This window comes from Podarcis liolepis (genome assembly GCF_965112155.1).
Source record: "Podarcis liolepis genome assembly, chromosome: 1".
NCBI lineage: Eukaryota > Metazoa > Chordata > Lepidosauria > Squamata > Lacertidae > Podarcis > Podarcis liolepis.
In genome coordinates, this window is record NC_139554.1 from 3,547,923 (window position 1) to 3,567,311 (window position 19,389).

Below are 19,389 nucleotides of genomic sequence, written 5' to 3' on the forward strand. Positions count from 1 at the left end.
AGGAGGAGCCAGGCCCGCCCGGCCCCACGCCGCCGCCGCCTCCGCCTCGCCCTCGCCCCGACACCAGGGCCTGCAGCGCCGGGAAGGAGGAAGAAGAAGAAGAAGGCGGCGCCCGGGGGCTCCGGGGGGAGGCGAGCAGGCAAGTGGGGACTGCTCGTGATGCAAATGGTTGCTGTTTATGCAAGTTGTTGCTGCTGCTGCTGCTGCTGCTGCTGCTGCTGCCGCCCTGTGTCCTCTTTTCCCAGGACACGCCCACCACCAACATATTATTATTATTATTATTATTACTATTATTATTATTGCAATTTCTATTTTGTCTTGCCCAAGGCAGCCCAAAGCAACTTGCATCTGGCAAAGCGACCTGGGTTCAGAAACGTCGTTTATGCAAATTGTTGTTATTATTTATGCAAGTTGTTTCTGTTGCTGCTTCTGTTGCTGCTGTTTCTATATGACCTCTTTTCCCAGGACACGCCCACCACCATCATATTATTATTGCTATTGCTATTTTGTCTTGCCCAAGGCAGCCCAAAGCAACTTGCATCTTGCAAAGTGACCTGCGTTCAGAAACGTCTTTCGTGCAAATTGTTGTTGTTGTTTATGCAACTTGTTGTTGTTGTTCCTGCTGCTACTGCTATAAGTCCTATTTTTCCAGGACATGTGCACCACCACCTCCTTCTTCTGCTTCTTCTTCTTCTTCTTCTTCTTCTTCTTCCTATTTTGTCTTGCCCAAGGCAGCTCAAAGCGACTTGCATCTTGCAAAAAGACCTGGGTTCAGAAACGTCTTTTATGCAAATGGTTGTTGTTGCTTATGCAAGTTGTTGTTGTTTCTGCTGCTGCTGCTATATGTCCTCTTTTCCCAAGACACGTCCACCACCATCATCCTGTTATTATTGCTATTTCTATTTCTATTTTGTCTTGTCCAAGGCAGCCCAAAGTAACTTGCATCTGGCAAAGCGACCTGCGTTCAGAAACGTCTTTTATGCAAATTGTTGTTGTTGCTTATGCAAGTTGTTGTTGTTTCTGCTGCTGCTGCTATATGTCCTCTTTTCCCAGGACACGCCCACCACCACCATCATTATTATTATTATTATTGTTGTTGTTGTTGTTGTTATTATTATTATTATTATTGCTATTTTGTCTCGCCCAAGGCAGCCCAAAGCAACTTGCATCTTGCAAAGCGACCTGCGTTCAGAAACATTGTTTATGCAAATTGTTGTTGTTGTTTATGCAAGTTGCTGCTGTTGCTGCTGCTATGTGTCCTCTTTCCCCAGGACATGTCCACCACCACCATCATATTATTATTGCTATTGCTATTTTGTCTTGCCCAAGGCAGCCCAAAGCGACTTGCATCTTGCAAAGCGACATGCGTTCAGAAACGTCATTGTTTGCTGTTACCAGTCTGTCTGCATTTCAGTGCCGGGTTTACGTATAAGCTAAAAAACAAGCTGTAGCAAATGGCTCTAGATACCTATTAGGTCCATAAATTACCATATAGCATATATTCAACACAAAAAAACCAGCGGCACTTTGTTGTTGGCGAAGGACAGCTGGATATATAAAGGGTCCTGTAGGGTCCTTCAGTAGCTTAGGGCCGCATCAAAGCTAAATCCGGCCCTGGTCTGCATGGCATGGTAGAGCTGGGAGGGACCACGAGAGTCAGTCTAGTCCAGCCCCTTTCAGGGCAGCAGGGATCCTTTGCCTGGAGTCATATAGGATGGTAGAATTGGAAGGGACCCAAAGGGTAAATCCATACCTAGCAAATTGCAACTACAGTGGTGCCCCGCAAGATGAATGTCTCGTAAGACGGAAAACTCGCTAGACGAAAGAGTTTTCCATTTTGGAGGTGCTTCGCAAAACGAATCTCCTATGGGCTTGCTTCGCAAGACGAAAATGTCTTGCGAGTTCCTGCTGGTTTTTTTCCTCCCCCCCTTTTTCTAAGCCGCTAAGCTGCTTATCAGCTGATCCGATCAGCAGATAAGCCGCTAAAAGCCGCTAATAGCGCTAATCCGCTAATCCGTCAATGGGCTTGCTTCGCAAGACGAAAAAACAGCTAGACGAAGAGAATCACAGAATGGATTCTTTTCGTCTTGCGAGGCACCACTGTAGTTCCCTTTGAGACCGGTGAGATTAAGTCATTGCAAGCGTCCCCCACACATGGGCCAAGGGGAGGGGGCAGGGAAAGGCAGCTGTCACCCCCATAAAAAAATCAATAAAAATACATAGAAAACTGTGGTTCTGCCCCCCCCCAAACAAAAACCCTGGCTATGCCCATGGCGCCACTGATGTCATTGGGCCTAAATTTTAATCTGGATCTAGTCAACGTAGGAAACCTCAGTTCAGCTGCAAAAGGTACTGTTTTGTGGCATATTAAAGACTACCAGTTGTTATATTGTCGCACAAACCTGTTCTAAGCATTTAGCGAGACAACCTATGAAGTTTTTGAATCCTTGAAACGAGTTCTATAAATGCTGAGGATCATTATTATTAGTGTTTTATATCCCTTAATAGATCGTCTTTATTTGTCACTCTTATACCTGCCGACAAATGTTGTGTGTTCTTTGTGCGGGAATCCGCTTAACCGCCGCTGTGTCTTTTTCAGAAGCTGAATGATGCTGATTGGAGCTTTGACACGTCGGACGGGCTTATTAAAGAGGCAGCCCTCCTGGGATACAGGCAGGAGCTTTTGGGGATGGCTTAATGCTGTTTTCAACAAGTAAGTGTGCTGGCCAGAACAACTAAATCAGCTCCCACAAAGGACACTGCGAATTGAAACCCATTTGTCTTTTAAAGCCCTCTAGGTTGGTGGGTGTCGCTTCCTACTGTGGCAGGGAGTTCCAAAGATTAACCACATGCCATATGAAGAAGCCCTTTCTTCAGCGTTTAGCTTCATTGAATGCCCCTGAGTTGTAGCACTGATGGAGAAGGCGAAAAACTTTTCTCTGTCTGCTTTCCCCGTGCCACGCATAATTTTGTAAACTTCCATCATGTGACTCCTTTCTTGCGTTTTCTCTTAACTGAAAACCCCCAGACACTGCAGCCTTTCCATAGGGGAGTCCCTCCACCTCCTTAATCATTTTGCTCACCCTTTCCTGAAATGTTTCTAACTCTACAATATCCTTTTTGAGGTGAGGCAATCGGAACTTTGCACAGTATTCCAAACATTAAGATGCCAGCAGTTTTATTTTCAATTCCTTCCTTAATGATCCCTAGATAGGGATGCGGGTGGTGCTGTGGTCTAAACCACTGAGCCTCTTGGGCTTGCCAATCAGAAGGTCGGCGGTTCAAATCCACGTGATGGTGGTGAGTTCCCGTTGCTCTGTCCCAGCTCCTGCAAACCTAGCAGTTCAAAAGCACACCAGTGCGAGTAGATAAATAGGTACCACTGTGGCGGGAAGGAAAACGGCATTTCCGTGCACTCTGGTTTCCGTCACAGTGTCCTGTTGCGCCAGTAGCGGTTTAGTCCTGCTGGCCACATGACCCGGAAAGCTGTCTGCGGACAAACACCGGCTCCCTTGGCCTGAAAGCAAGATGAGCATCGCAACCCCATAGTTGCCTTTGACTGGACTTAAACATCCAGGGGTCCTTTACCTTTAATGATCACTAGGCATGGAATGGTCTTTTTTTACGGCTGCCACACACTGAGTTGACATATTCATTGAGCTGTCTACTGCAAACCCCAGGTCACTTGCCAGTTCAGACCCAAAAAGCATATATGTGAAATTATTGCTTGCCCTGACTTGAATCACTTTACACTTGTTTACATTACATAGGCCTAGCAGGGCCCAGTAACAGAAGGCAGAGCAGGTAAGGGGTCACCCAGCGCACTGTTAACCTGTGGCACTCACTCCCACAAGAGGTGCTAATGGCCACCCAACCTGAATGCCTTTAAAAGAGGATTGCAAAATAAAAACAAAACTCTCCTTAAAACTAGCTGTTCCTCCTCGTTTACAGGGTGGACTATGAGCGGATCCAAGCTGTGGGCCCAGACAGAGCCGCTTCGGAATGGCTCCTTCGATGCGGGGCACTTGTGCGTTACCAAGGCTTGGACAAATGGCAGCAAGATTACAACGCACTCCCTTCGGGACCATTAGGGAAATATAAGATACAGTCAATAAATGCCACAGAATCTTGCATCATGGCCAAGGGATTCGATTATTTGGGTAAGTAGCTGAAACACTAGGGACGTGGGTAGCGCTGTGGGTTAAACCACAGAGCCTAGGACTTGCCGATCAGAAGGTCAGCAGCTCAAATCCCCGCGACGGGGTGAGCTCCCGTTCCTCAGTCCCTGCTCCTGCCAACCTGGCAGTTTGAAAGCACGTCAAAGTGCAAGTAGATAAATAGGTACCACTCCGGCGGGAAGGTAAATGGCGTTTCCGTGCACTGCTCTGGTTCGCCAGAAGCGGCTTAGTCATGCTGGCCACATGACCTGGAAGCTGTACGCCGGCTCCCTCGGCCAGTAAAGCGAGATGAGCGCCGCAACCCCAGAGACTTCTGCGACTGGACTTAATGGTCAGGGGTCCCTTTACCTTTACCTTTTAGCTGAAACACTACCAGCTTGGTCCATCAATATTCCCAATATGCCACACACCCCTGTCCACCAGCACTCACAAAATTTGAAATGTACACAACTGGTCCAAAAAGGTTGTTGAAATCTGGTTTAGATCATTGCCTGCTTATACAGGTCGCACTGTGGAACATAGACCCAGCCCTTTCTCAGGTGGTGAAGTCTCCACAAGGAGACTTTTATCACTTGTATGGGCAAAAACTGTAGATCTTCAGGCCGGTTGTGTGTTGCAAGTCCCCTCCTTGACGTTCTGCCTGTTTCAGACGGCCTGGAGCACGTGGAGGAAATCCGCCTTTGCAAGTGCATGTACATCTACGACGAGTGCTTGCAGCGGCTGAGCCAGACGCCCAACCTGCAGAGAAGCCTCCTGCGCCTGTGGATCATTTCCTGCGGGAACGTCACGGACAAAGGCATCATTGCGCTGCATAAGCTCAGGTATGCATAGCCGCCAAGGCAGCCCTGCATTTCACACTGCAAGCGTGTTTGCTGCATCATGAACCCTGTTGTTCTCGCAACCACCAACGGAAAATATGGGTGACTTACAGGAGTTCTGCTGCAGTTAGGCTCCAAAGATTCCTTCCTTTGGCTACCATGAAAGGCGTTTTTCCCCAAGCCAAATTGTTGGAGGGGACAAGGGGGACACACTTGCAGAGTAAAAAATTGCTCCTGCCGCATCAATTTTTTAAATTGGTGTCGGAAAACACAACTAGGATTTTCGTCAGGGCCACGTGATGCTCTTGCTCACGTTTCGAAAAGATGTCTATCAATATTCTGCAAATAAAAAAAACATTTTGGTCCTGCGCTACACAAAAATGTTACAATGCTTCTTTGATTGTCCTAGAACTTTCCCACCACACTTGCCACCTTCTCCTGCCGCACCCTTTGAGAACCACTGACTTAGAGGTTATGTTACAATCAAGCAGTACAGTGGTACCTCGGGTTAAGTACTTAATTCGTTCCGGAGGTCCGTACTTAACCTGAAACTGTTCTTAACCTGAAGCACCACTTTAGCTAATGGGACCTCCCGCTGCTGCTGCACCGCTGGAGCACGATTTCTGTTCTCATCCTGAAGCAAAGTTCTTAACCTGAGGTACTATTTCTGGGTTAGCGGAGTCTGTAACCTGAAGCGTATGTAACCTGAGGTACCACTGTATATAAATTTGGTTGGACGAAAATAAAGGGCATCTGTGAATAGCGGGCTTAATGTGTGCCTGTCTTCCAGTGCAGTCAGCAGCTTTTGCTAAATTAAATATTTCTTCTTCTTCTTTACAGTAATCTGGAATATTTGTTTTTGAGCGACCTACCTGGGATAAAGGAGAAGGCAGCCACTGCTCAGACCCTCCGGCAATCAATGCCAGGCTTGCAGCTAGAACTGGACTTGGATTAAAGGCATTGCCACCTCACTGGGCCTCATAGTCTTTTTAAACCTGTGGAAGTTGTGGAGGTGGAGAATTGCTCAGCCCACTGCTGTCTCTGCAGAGTCTCTGCTCTCCAGCCTCTCAAGGGAGGCCTCTGCTTTTGGGAATCCCTTAACAGGTGATGCTACGGCTTGGTCAATGCTAGGCGTGTGATCTGTCCTTAAGATACTGCCCCCACTTCCATAAAGCAAGACTACAACACCCCTGGGCCACTTTCTGAAGAGCTCTTTTGTTGTTGAATATGTTAACTTTGGGTGCTAAATCCTGGAGGTTTGGGCAATCTAAGGTCAATTAGATTCCTGCAGAGAACTCTGTACTTCTTCCAGAGATTTTTTTAAAGTACAAAGTCATCTTAACCCCCTGTCCCCTTCTGCTTCCAGGCCTGGCCAAACTTGGCACTCCAGATGTTTTGGGACCACAACTCCCATCATCCCCAGCTAACAGGACCAGTGGTCAGGGATGATGGGAATTGTAGTCCCAAAACATCTGGAGGGCCAAGTTTGGCTATGCCTGGCTTAGACAAACCAAAAATATTTGCTTTGATACTCTCACATCATCAAGGAGATTATGGCGGTTATGGCAATTTACAGAGTAACGTAAGCGGGGTAGGTGGGGTGGAAATGAACTAGAAACAACTCAGAGTAATATGCAGTTTACTGTTTCCTACGCAAGCGTTACAGACATTGGTTTATACCAGGCAAAATCTGGTAGTCGTTTGCCAGAAACATGGCATAGCAAAACTTGGCTACAGCTTCTGTGGAGCAGCTCCGATAACCAGCGGATTTTGCAGAGGGCTGATCTTGCAAGCACAACACATAGGTACACATTTCTTCCAGCTGGACCTGTCTGTTGCAGAGGGTGTCGTTGCCAAGGCAGCCATGACACTCTCCTTACGTACGACCGCAGCCCTGGAAGAAGAAACCCCCTAATCACAGTTTGCCTATTGCAGATGAGGGAGCAGCTAAGCCTGAAGGAGAAGGTGAATTCCACCCATCCATTCAAATGAATCTAAATCAGGGGTAGGCAACCTAAGGCCCGGGGGCCGGATGCGGCCCAATCGCCTTCTCAATCCAGCCCGCAGACGGTCCGAGAATCTGTGTGTTTTTACATGAGTAGAATGTGTGCTTTTATTTAAAATGCATCTCTGGGTTATTTGTGGGGCATAGGAATCCGTTCATTATTTTTTTTTTCAAAATATAGTCTGGCCCCCCACAAGGTCTGAGGGACAGTGGACCAGCCCCCTGCTGAAAAAGTTTGCTGACCCTTGATCTAGGTCACAAGGAAAACAGAATTTTGCATTTGTTCCCTGAACCAGCATACGTGATACCTGGTTGCTACAACAATTATATTATAACACAACCACACAGAGAACCTTCGTGAAACCCAGGAGCGTAATCCAAAAACCTTTGGCTATACAGCCCAAAATTGTGTCTATTCACAGTCAGATTTCTTTTTTTGTTGTTGCTTCTTCTCCATTCAAGGATACTAAAGAAATAACAAAGTAGGGCTTTCCAAGTAAGCGTGCAGCTGGGATGGTAAAATCTGTGGCTTGCCAGATGTTGGGGCCACAACTGCCAAGACCCCCGGCTGTTGGCCAGTCTGCGTAGAGCTGGTGGGAAATGGGAGTTTCTGAACGTCCAGAGGACCACTGTGTATCCATCATAGTTTCTGCAGCAAGGACTGGGGAAAGCAGTGTTTCTCCAGGAGATGGAAAATAGAAGGGCCACATTCTGCTTGGGTCTGCACAGTGCCAGACACTCCAAGAACTGAAGGATTTGCAGGGCAAAGTTAGTTGAAGGGCATAACATTGGGAGTGTCGGATCACCATGTGGGCAACAGAGCATCTCTAGGGTCCAGCAGGAAACTCACAATAATAAATACAAGAATGACTAATTATATAATTTCTAACTAAAGAATTCGAAAGTCAGGGTCCCCCCCCCCGGTCCTATTAATGTGCGATAACGTCTCCATCTCTTGCAACCGAATCCTATATTTCGGCAAACATGCTTGCTTATTCCATGGAGGTTTCATTTAAACCCAGGTTATTATTATTTTTAGGAAGTATCATTCAAAGAGACAAACAGAAATTTACACGTTTAAAAGCAGAGGAAAGATGTTGATTTCTAACCACCCTGCTGGGAGATCTGTGTTTGAGGCAAGATTTCACAGAATCGGAGCTCTTTGCATCTTTGACTGCGTCTTGCAGGATCAACCAGCCTGAGCTATTAACTACAAATACACATGAGAACGGAAGTTCTCCCTCCTTTGACACCATGGGATTTTGTGAATTAAATGTATTTGGCATAGCTGGATCCCACCCCCTGCCCCCCGCTTCCACTCCCATCTGCTCCCAAACAGGCAGCAGAGTTTTCCGCCCCCCCCCCCAGTACACATGATGAGCTTTTGAGAACCGCAAACAGATGCAATCACAATTATCCTGCCCCCAACCCACCCCCGAAAGTCCTAAATAGATGCATTTTCTGCCGAGTCACAAGAAGTTCCAGACCTTCAGCTGACTCTCTTGTCTCTCGGAGCAGAGATTTTCGTTCTAAAGCTTTGCCATTCTTAACACGGTAATTTCACAGCTCGCTCCATTGTGCACCAACAGAATAATACCCCCTTTCTCCGTTCAAGCTCACTTCAAGGCTGGGAATGCGCTGAGGCTGTCCGCGGTAAATCTGGCTTAGCCATGACACCCACACTTAAATTTTTTTTAGATGTTTGGGAAGCGGTAGTTGAGTTTCCTTGTGCTGCAATAGTACTTCTTGTTATCCAAAGCAGGTAGAATGTTGCTGCTGGTTAACTGGGGCAGGTACTGTAACTAAGAGGAGAGAATAAAGAGTAACTTGCAGGCAGTTGACCACCCACTTTTCAGTTTAGCAAAGGACAGCAATGCAAACTGTTCTGAAAATGACACAAAGGGTAACGGGCAGCTGGGGGCTGGATCCACCCTTTTTTGGTGGTGCTGGTTTTGAATTTATTTATTTTTTAAAGAAAAATATCTGTATACCACTATACATAAAAAAATCAAAGTGGTTTACGACAATAGAACCATTCAATAAAACCATATAACTAAAAAGGTGGCAAGATGCATTATTGTAGAAAGATGCAACACAGGCCTGACAAAATAGAAAAATTTCCAGTGGGTGTTCAACGTTTGGCACAGAAGACACCTGCTTAATAATAAAAATGTATGTTCATTTGAAGATCACAGGCTAGCTTACAACTTAAAAGCACAAGATACAGTGGTGCCTCGCAAGACGAAAAGAATCTGTTCTGTGATTCTCTTCGTCTAGCGGTTTTTTTGTCTTGCGAAGCAAGCCCATTGACGGATTAGCGGATTAGCGCTATTAGTGCTATTAGCGGCTTTTAGCGGCTTATCTGCTGATCGGATCAGCTGATAAGCGGCTTAGCGGCTTAGAAAAAGGGGGGGAAGGAAAAAAACCAGCAGGAACTCGCAAGACATTGTCGTCTTGCGAAGCAAGCCCATAGGAGATTCGTTTTGCGAAGCACCTCCAAAACGGAAAACTCTTTCGTCTAGCGAGTTTTCCGTCTTGCGAGGCATTCGTCTTGCGGGGCACCACTGTACATAGCATAATATCACGGAAGCGATAGCTTCCAAGACACATTTAAAAGGCCATACGTTGTTTAATCAGCCAAAGGCTTGTTTGCAGATTGCGTTCTCCTGGCCCCTGAACTATCCTTGCCTGAGTCTCTGTTGTTGGCAGGGAGTTCCACAGGACTGGGTCAATAACTAAAGGCTCCGTTTATTGTGGTTGTGAAATGAGCCCCACCAACGTGGGGAATGACCAAAGGAGCTCCTGTAGAAGAGCTCATGGATCAAGCTGGGATAGAAGGGTTCAGGCAATCCCTGCGGGATCCGGGCCCCAAGTTTGTAAATTTGAATCAAAGAATTGGGACGTACCACAAGGGTCATCTAGTCTAGACCCAGTCCTGCTGACCTCTGGCACCACCCATGCCGGTAAAAGTATCACTATAGTTTTGAGGCTGGGACCCCCCTAAACCCTAGAAATTAATAAATTGCAGATTTTGATTATTTGGGATATGAAGGGAGAAATGCCAGCTGCAGAGGAATTCCTGGGCTATCCTGTGCAAAAGGACCTGGCCAAGCTACGGCCATTAAGAAACCGCCACGTCTTCAATTCTCCAAAGGTGCACAGGCCCTAATAATAATAATAATAATAATAATAATAATAATAATAATAATAACTATTATTATTTATTTATACCCTGCCCATCTGGCTGGGTTTCCCCAGCCACTCTGGGCGGCTTCCAACAAAAGATTAAAAATACATTAAAACATCAGTCATTAAAAACTTCCCTAAACAGGGATGGCTTCAGATGGCTTCTAAAAATCTGGTAATTGTTTTTCTCTTTGACATCTGGTGGGAGGGCATTCCACAGGGCGGGTGCCACCAACAAGAAGGCCCTCTGCCGGGTTCCCTATAACCTCACATCTTGCAGTGAGCGAACTGCCAGAAGACCCTCGGCACTGGACCTCAGTGTCCAGGCAGAACGATGGGGGTGGAGACGCTCCTTCAGGTATACTGGGCCAAGGCCATTTAGAGTTTTAAAGGTCAGCACCAACACTTTGAATTGTGCTTGGAAACATACTGGGAGCCAATGTAGGTCTTTCAAGACCGGTGTTATGTGGTCTCGGCGGACGCTCCCAGTCCCTAGTCTAGCTGCCGCATTCTGGATTAGTTGTAGTTTCCGGGTCACCTTCAAAGGTAGCCCCATGTAGAGCGCATTGCAGTAGTCCAAGTGGGAGATAACCAGAGCATGCACCACTCTGGCGAGACAGTCTGCGGGCAGGGAGGGTCTCATCCTGCATACCAGATGGAGCTGAGGGTCAAGACATCTGGGGGTCCTGTGCAGGGCTCAGCAGGGACTGGGGTGGCCTGCAACAGGAGGGTGTTCCTGGCCGTCGTGCAATTTGATCCCTGAGACCCCTGAAATATCTGAGCAGCCTCTTACCCCGGGGATGTGCTTCCGCGTGGGCCGGTTTGGCTTCCGCGTGAGGGATCTCTCTCGTTCCCTCCCCAGCTCAACCTCTCGGACGCTGTCGAAGTAGGGGTGCTGCAGGAGTTGCTCACAAGTAAGCCTTTCCGCAGGATCCATGTGGAGGCAGCCCTGTGATAAGGGGAAAAAGCAAAGAGTCTGGAGGATGCAGACACAAACCAAGCATGGCTCAGTGGCAACAGTGCCTGCTTCCCCACACAGAAGGTTCTGGGTTCAATTCCGGCCTGGGAATGTTGGCTGCCTGAATTCCTAGGCATTGCTGAGGCAGATGGACTAATCACATCACCCAATATAAGGCAGCTTTCTATGTTAAGAACGTAAGAACAGCCCTGCAGGGTCAGACCAGTGGCCCACCACCTGAAATCCTGATCTCACCTTGGCCAACCAGATGCCACAATGATGTAATAAACAAAAATCTGCCCTTATTCCCTTATGGGGGACACAAGAGCCCTTATAGAGTCTTTTGTAGGTATTGAGAAGCAAAGCAGCTCGTGAGCTTGACCTTTATTGAACTGTTGCAGCATAGAATCATAGAATCATAGAGTTGGAAGAGACCACAAGGGCCATCGAGTCCAACCCCCTGCCAAGCAGGAAACACCATCAGAGCACTCCTGACATATGGTTGTCAAGCCTCTGCTTAAAGACCTCCAAAGTAGGAGACTCCACCACACTCCTTGGCAGCAAATTCCACTGTCGAACAGCTCTTACTGTCAGGAAGTTCTTCCGAATGTTTAGGTGGAATCTTCTTTCTTGTAGTTTGGATCCATTGCTCCGTGTCCGCTTCTCTGGAGCAGCAGAAAACAACCTTTCTCCCTCCTCTATGTGACATCCTTTTATATATTTGAACATGGCTATCATATCACCCCTTAACCTCCTCTTCTCCAGGCTAAACATGCCCAGCTCCCTTAGCCGTTCCTCATAAGGCATCATTTCCAGGCCTCTGACCATTTTGGTTGCCCTCCTCTGGACACGTTCCAGTTTGTCAGTATCCTTCTTGAATTGTGGTGCCCAGAACTGGACACAGTACTCCAGGTGAGGTCTGACCAGAGCAGAATACAGTGGCACTATTACTTCCCTTGATCTAGATGCTATACTCCTATTGATGCAGCCCAGAATTGCATTGGCTTTTTTAGCTGCCGCGTCACACTGTTGGCTCATGTCAAGTTTGTGGTCAACCAAGACTCCTAGATCCTTTTCACATGTACTGCTCTCAAGCCAGGTGTCCCCCATCTTGTATTTGTGCCTCTCATTTTTTTTGCCCAAGTGCAATACTTTACATTTCTCCCTGTTAAAATTCATCTTGTTTGTTTTTGCCCAGTTCTCTAATCTGTCAAGGTCGTTTTGAAGTGTGATCCTGTCCTCTGGGGTGTTAGCCACCCCTCCCAGTTTGGTGTCATCTGCAAATTTGATCAGGGTGCCCTTGAGTCCATCATCCAAGTTGTTGATAAAGATGTTGAATAAGACCGGGCCCAAGACAGAACCCTGTGGCACCCCACTAGTCACTCTTCTCCAGGATGAAGAGGAACCATTGATGAGCACCCTTTGGGTTCGGTCAGTCAGCCAGTTACAAATCCACTGAGTGGTAGCATAGTCAAGACCGCATTTTACCAGCTTCTTTACAAGAATATCATGGGGCACCTTGTCAAATGCCTTGCTGAAATCAAGGTAGGCTTGATTTCAGTAGGAGCAGGGTGCCTCCTTCAGAAGCAGGAGAAGGAAGAGGACCCAGAACCCAGGTGTGTCTGCCCTTATATAGATATTTTAAATTGCCCGCCCTGGAGTCCAAGACCACCCCCAGAAACATCATACATACATCACAGAAGGGGTGTAGCCCAAGACCACCCCCCAGATACATCATACCTACATCACAGAAAAGGTGGTCTACAGCAGAAATCTGAGTGCATTGTTTATCTCCTTTCTGGCATTTTACCTGTTAATGGTTACTTGACTGGATACCCTGGGGAGCCTGGCCAGTCTTTTGTAATGACAAATACTTAGTTCCTGAGCCAGATCACAGGCTCACCCTATTCATACACAGACATACCCATGAGACAGGATTTGTGAACGAAAAGACAATGGGGAGCCTTTTCCATTTTCCTTTGACCTTGCAGAGAAATATATGAGGTCAATTTGGGAGGGATAAAATGGTTTCAGGACTTTTTCTGTGGGGTTTTTTTATTCGGAAGGCTTGCAGAGGTTTGCAGAGCTGACAAAAAAAGGGGAGGGAAACAGCCCATGGGTTCACACAAAAAAAAACTCGAACCCAGCAGTACTTAGTGGGCATAGAATGTGAGCTGACTTTGGGGGAGAAGGGAGAGGGAAATTGGGAGACGATTGAAATGGAGCGGCCGAGCAGAAACACTCCGCTCTGTGAATGCTTCGTTGCAAGTTCCACTTGTTTACTCCCCTTTCCTGGTTTGCTTATATAAAAAAGAAATGGGAAAAAGACTGCCGAGGGCTTGGTCAATCATCAACTTAATTGCAAGCTGGCAGCGGAACTGGCGTGCAAAGCAGCGAGTTCCAAATGGCCCTCTCAAATGAGCGTTAGGCAAATGAAATGGAAATGGATGGTTAAACTTGCTAAACTGGGTTTCGGTAAAGAAGGTTAAGCAGGTATGAAGGCAAAAGAGCCAACTCAAAATGCTAGTGCATTTTAATGTGGATGGTAAGCCTGAAATCTCGTCCTGCTTTTGGGGACTGAGTCTGGGACTTTCTGTATGCAAAGCAGCCTGTAGAAGCCTGGCCCAGCCTCAAAAAACCACGGTATGTGCTCACCTTCATGAGTCCGAGAGCCGAGTAGGAAATGCCTGGGAATTTCATTTCTAGAGGCTCCTGGGGGGGAAAGAGGACAAAATAATGAGCATCATTGGCTTAGATGTTCCCTCCCCCCTTTCATGTTTTTTTTTCCCCACTTCAAAAAATCTGAATAATAATAATAATAATAATAATAATAATACCGTATTTTTCGCTCTATAAGACTCACTTTTTCCCTCCTAAAAAGTAAGGGGAAATGTGTATGCGTCTTATGGAGTGAATGCAGGCTGCGCAGCTATCCCAGAAGCCAGAACAGCAAGAGGGATCGCTGCTTTCACTGCGCAGCGATCCCTCTTGCTGTTCTGGCTTCTGAGATTCAGAATATTTTTTTTTCTTGTTTTCCTCCTCCAAAAACTAGGTGCATCTTGTGGACTGGTGCGTCTTATAGAGCGAAAAATATGGTAATAATAACTTTATTTATATCCCGCCCTCCCCAGCCAAAGCCGGGCTCAGAGCGGCTATAGTTCTATATTTGAAGAAGAACTCGCTCCCTGGACAGGTCAGAAAGCAGACGCGCCCATCTTGCCGCTTTGGACCTGGAGACCTTCAATTTTCTTCTCCGTTTCCAAGAGTGATCCTTCCCTCCCAACCACTGAAATGCGGGCGCAGATGTCCCAATTGCCAGCGTCTACGTGTCTCCGAAACCACATCCAGGAGCCAGCCATTCCATTGAGCTGGTCGCTAGTTCCCAGACAATGGGCCTCATCTCCAAGCAGCCGAAAACAAAAAAGCAATCCTTTGCCTGGAGACCCAAAAAGGCCTTAAAAACCTAGGAAGCGGAGGAGCCTCCTGTATCTTGTTTGCAACAGGACTTGTGCAAGGCGGGGGGGGGGGATTTCTCACCATGCTTTCTGGGTCTGGAACTCTCACCCCGCTGAAGAACTGGTTTGTGCTGAAGACTTGCTGGTGCCTGGGAATGAGGTCCCCTTTGGAGAAGAAGGAAATCGAATCACACTCAAATCCGCATTTGTTCTGCATTTGTAATATCTCAGTCTTTTAGTGTGGCACTAACACACACAAGGACACAAATATTGAATTAATGTTATTGGGCAAATTTTGGCCACAGCTTTATTGATTACAGAATGTGAGCGGTATTGGCTTAGGCATTGAATGGACGCGGCTATATCTGACTCCTGCCCGATGTGCAGGGAGTCCGGTAAGGGTCAACCACCGGAAGGGGGAGCCCCCGTCGATGCAGACCAACTCGAGCTCCCCCTGATGTTCCCGTCGGGGTCGTGTCATGGCCCTAGCCCCCAACAGGGCTTCGGACAAGATCCACACACCCAGATTCCTTTAACGGAATACCCTTCAGCTTGGAGGGCCAGGTGATGGCCACATCTCCCCCCCCCCCATCACAAGGTCAAACAATGTCTAACAGCAACCCTAACAAAGTTGTGACCATTGCTACGAGGCAGGCGAAATCCAAATGGACTGTGCCAATTTGCCAAGTGGAAAAATTCGTACCAGGCCCCTCAATGGCGACCAACCAAGGTCCATAGCAAGGCCAATGACTAAAACCTGCAAAATAGGGAAGGAGGGTGGGAGATTGAGGAAGCGAGCCAAAGAATAAGCCCTCCAGATCGTGCCTCTGATTAAATGGCCCTGGCCACACCCCCTGGCCAGCTGATTGGCTGGCCGGTTGCTGACGCGGCCAAGATCCCCCGGGCAACACGGGACTACGTCCCCCACCCCCGGAGGAGAGTGGGTGGCCACGCGGTCCACCACAACTCCTCCCCATTGCTGTGCTGATGTCTTGGATGGAAGAAGCCACCTCTGATTCCCAACTCAATTCCCACATTAGCCTGCACTGTGAAAACCCAAATGCTAAGGCAGTGATCACAAAGAAGGCCTTGGCAGCCTGCTGAAGGGGGAAGGAGGCTGGGTTCTCCATCTTCCATGGTTGTCTTACACTTCCATGCACCCTCTCCAACAGTCTTCTCCCTGGCCAACCTGTCTCTCTCAAAACAGCGTGCAAGTCCTGTGCCTTATAGTGGGGGTTGTGCAGGAGATATTCCAAATGGGCCACGCGGGAGACACCTCAGGTTGCATTCCCATGGCAGTGTATTTCGGGCCCACTGTCAATGGGAGTCTACTCAATGGTGATCCAGAGTAGATTTCACTGTATAGTTAGCAGAGTGAAAACTTGAACACATTGCAGGATTCCCCCAAAATAGACCAGAGGCAATTTCATCCAGCAGAGCTTTTACTGCTACTGAAGGCAAATGAGCATAATGGTCACAAATCCAATACAATCAGGACTGGCACTGCCCCTAAGAAATCCAGTTGCAGAAGACTTAACAAATTTACAATTACAGTGGTGCCCCGCAAGACGAATGCCTCGCAAGACGGAAAACTCGCTAGACAAAAGAGTTTTCCGTTTTGGAGGTGCTTCGCAAAACGAATCTCCTATGGGCTAGCTTCGCAAGACGACAATGTTTTGCGAGTTCCTGCGGGTTTTTCCCCCTTCCCCCCCTTTTTAGCCACTAAGCCGCTTATCAGCTGATCCGATAAGCTGATAAGCCGCTAAAAGCCGCTAAAAGCCGCTAATAGCGCTAATAGCGCTAATCCGCTAATCCACTAATGGGCTTGCTTCGCAAGACGAAAAAACCGCTAGACGAAGAGAATCACAGAACGGATTCTTTTCGTCTCGCGAGGCACCACTGTACTTAACTTATGATAAGTCTAAACCTTAACACTCAGCATACTGCCAGAAAAGAGAGACAGAAAGAGAAAGTGAAACTCAGCCTCCTTCTGGCCTTACTTTTATAAAGAGATAAGAGAACCAGTTTTAACCAGCTGTACTCAGTTTCTCTGAAGGTATATAACCCAAACAATCATGAACTTTCTGCCTGCTTCTCTCACACAGAGAAGCTTCCGGAACCCTCTTGAATTAAGTAGAATAGGAAAGATCTCTACACATCAGATCAATACTTTCTGCACTAAGAAATGCAAACTGACACTCACGACCATCCCCTCCGTGTTACGTTTCGCATGACGCGTGAGCTTTCGCATGCCATAAAACCCTCTTCTGGAGCCATAGTGGAATATAATGCAGGTTTGGTTCTCATTTCTGGGTTATTTGCTTCCGGCGAAAATCCATTTGCAAGTAATATGGAAAGGAAGGCCATAATTGCATTTTATTCCGCTATAGTTCCACTACCTTCCACGGCAATTCCCACGGAGAGGAGAGTGAGACAGATTGTAGCCAGCTGCAGTCAAGGAAACCTCTCAAGGACTTACCCAACGTCCTTCTGATCAGGTAAAGCTGGTCCACATCCGATTTCCCCGGCCACAGAGGGATCCCAGACAGCAGCTCTGCAAAGACGCAGCCGATGGCCCAGACGTCCACGGGGGGACCATACTGGGTGTCCCCCACCAGCAGCTCGGGAGACCGGTACCACCGAGTGGCCACGTAGTCTGTGTAGTAATCGCTGGGCCCAGCTGGATAAGGGAGGGTGGGAGCAGGAGATGAGAATCACACACGAAAGGTGATCTACCCAACAATCGCCCCGGAAGGGTCAAGATCGCCAGAGGAGCTCCTCCCTTTCCTGATATATTCCTCCTTTGCTGAATTTTATTAATACATTCCAAGGATTATATAGGAAAAGTAGATGCAGGGAGAGCCATACCCAGTCGCTTAGCAGATAGAGAGACAGAAATTGTAGCAATAAATAAAGGCACTTACTGAGGATGCGAGCAAAGCCAAAGTCACAGAGTTTGATGACAAAATGCTTGGTTATGAGGATGTTCTCTGGTTTCACGTCTCTGTGGATGCACTGGAAGTAAAGGAAGAGCTGTCAATGTGACAAGTAGAAAGCTAGAGGCTTCACCTTATTTAAAATTGGGGGTGGGAAATGGGGAGCCCCAGTTAGGATCTGGCCCTTGATGCAATCTGGGCCTGCCTATTATTATTATTATTATTATCATCATGTTGAAAAGCCCACATTTATTTGTAGGGGGAAGGAAGAAAAATGGTAATAAACAGAAACATTCCACACTGTAACAGTTTCCCCCCCTGTAACTAACATATGAGAAAAGTATTTATTTATAGAGGCAGTCTGTACTGCCATATCATAAAATATCAAGGTGGTGTACAATATTCAAAGAATCTTAAGTTTTGTTCTCCACATTCCCAGAACAGTTTGTGGTTGTTGTTTTAAGCAACAACAACACCATCCTCATGAGAATTCATCAGCATTCTGGTGTGGGTTTCTAATATACACAAGTTTGTAAGCAATTCTGTCCAACATGCTAAGTTTTGCAAAGCAATTCCCCCCAAAAAACAATGCACTTTTGCATGCTTTTTAAAATAATGTGTGCATTTTTATGAAGGCTTTATCCTAGTATCTGCAATTCGCACAAAAGGTTTCAGAGAAGTGCAAAGTTCAAAGGGCATCGGCTTCCGTCTGCGAATTGTTTTGGAATGTGTGACTTAGGTAACCCCCCCCTTTAAATGCAAAGCACCAACTTTCTCCCCCTATCCCTAGCAGGCCCCACCCCTTTCTTCTCCCTTCCTTCGCACCCCAGGGGGCTGCAAGCGGGTGGGCAGGCTGCTCTTGCCAGAGGTCTGATCTGATCGCTTGCAGAGGGACGCTAGCACTGGCAGCCAAAGAAAATACAGTGGTGCCCCGCAAGACGAATGCCTCGCAAGACGAAAAACCCGCTAGATGAAAGGGTTTTCCGTTTTTCGATGCGCTTCGCAAGACGAATTTCCCTATGGGCTTGCTTCGCAAGACGAAAACGTCTTGCGAGTCTTGCGATTTTTTTCGCTTCCCCCCCCTTTTCTAAGCCGCTAAGCCGCTAATAGCCTTTTAGCCGCTAAGCCGCTAAGCCTTTAATAGCCGCTAAACCACTAATAGCGCTAATCCGTCAATGGGCTTGCTTCGCAAGACGAAGAAACCGCTAGACGAAGAGACTCACGGAATGGATTATTTTCGGTTAGGGAGGACAGATGGTAGGGGAAATGGAATTGCAGGTCGGTTGTGCTGACAGCAAGACTTACGTTGTGCTTGTGGCAAAAGTTCACTGCCTGGAGGGTCTGCCAAGTGATGCTTTTCACGAGGTGCTCCGGGACTCTGCAAAGAGAATTAAAAAGAAGAGAAGGAGGAGAGAGCTTGAAATTCCACAACCGCTTGACACAAGTCCATCAGCAAAGGGAAGGGATGGTGACAGGTTGTATTCCTGCACTGGGGTTTTGTTGTTTAGTCGTTTAGTCGTGTCCGACTCTTCGTGACCCCCTGGACCAGAGCACGCCAGGCACTCCTGTCTTCCACTGCCTCCCGCAGTTTCGTCAAACTCATGTTAGGAGCTTCAGGAACACTGTCCCACCATCTCGTCCTCTGTGTCCCCTTCTCCTTGTGCCCTCCATCTTTCCCAACATCAGGGTCTTTTCCAGGGAGTCTTCTCTTCTCATGAGGTGGCCAAAGTCTTGGAGCCTCAGCTTCAGGATCTGTCCTTCCAGTGAGCACTCAGGGCTGATTTCCTTCAGAATGGATCAGTTTGATCTTTTTGCAGTCCATGGGACTCTCAAGAGTCTCCTCCAGCACCAGA

General features: G+C 47.4%; 2 protein-coding genes across 5 annotated transcripts in view; one reads left to right on the forward strand and one right to left on the reverse strand.

Moving 5' to 3' along the window:
* Positions 1-29: 29 nt before the first annotated feature.
* On the forward strand, positions 30-5,967 carry DMAC2L (distal membrane arm assembly component 2 like). Its single transcript, XM_083516197.1, has 5 exons — positions 30-139; positions 2,600-2,713; positions 3,952-4,160; positions 4,828-4,999; positions 5,837-5,967. The coding sequence occupies exons 2-5, from the start codon at positions 2,607-2,609 to the stop codon at positions 5,949-5,951; spliced, it is 603 nt and encodes a 200-aa protein (XP_083372323.1). The 5' UTR covers positions 30-139; positions 2,600-2,606; the 3' UTR covers positions 5,952-5,967.
* A 654-nt stretch (positions 5,968-6,621) lies between these two features.
* The window catches only part of CDKL1 (cyclin dependent kinase like 1), a 37,705-nt gene continuing 24,937 nt past the window's right edge, over positions 6,622-19,389 (reverse strand). For all 4 annotated transcript variants that reach the window (XM_083515846.1, XM_083515847.1, XM_083515845.1 and 1 more), the window contains exons 5-11: positions 18,842-18,914; positions 17,525-17,615; positions 17,080-17,280; positions 14,683-14,765; positions 13,801-13,857; positions 10,981-11,136; positions 6,622-8,803 (exon numbers count right to left, since the gene is read on the reverse strand). In XM_083515846.1, coding sequence (XP_083371972.1) covers positions 8,696-8,803; positions 10,981-11,136; positions 13,801-13,857; positions 14,683-14,765; positions 17,080-17,280; positions 17,525-17,615; positions 18,842-18,914 — 769 coding nt within the window. In that variant the 3' untranslated portion in view covers positions 6,622-8,695. The remainder of the gene's footprint in view (positions 8,804-10,980; positions 11,137-13,800; positions 13,858-14,682; positions 14,766-17,079; positions 17,281-17,524; positions 17,616-18,841; positions 18,915-19,389) is intronic.

What these genes read in the sequence shown, in the direction of transcription:
- DMAC2L (XM_083516197.1), top strand. Translation starts at nt 2,607, where the DNA reads ATGATGCTGATTGGAGCTTTGACACGTCGGACGGGCTTATTAAAGAGG. An exon ending in CTTAATGCTGTTTTCAACAA is followed by an intron (nt 2,714 to 3,951) that starts GTAAGTGTGCTG and finishes CCTCGTTTACAG; the next exon opens with GGTGGACTATGAGCGGATCC. An exon ending in ATTGCGCTGCATAAGCTCAG is followed by an intron (nt 5,000 to 5,836) that starts GTATGCATAGCC and finishes TCTTCTTTACAG; the next exon opens with TAATCTGGAATATTTGTTTT.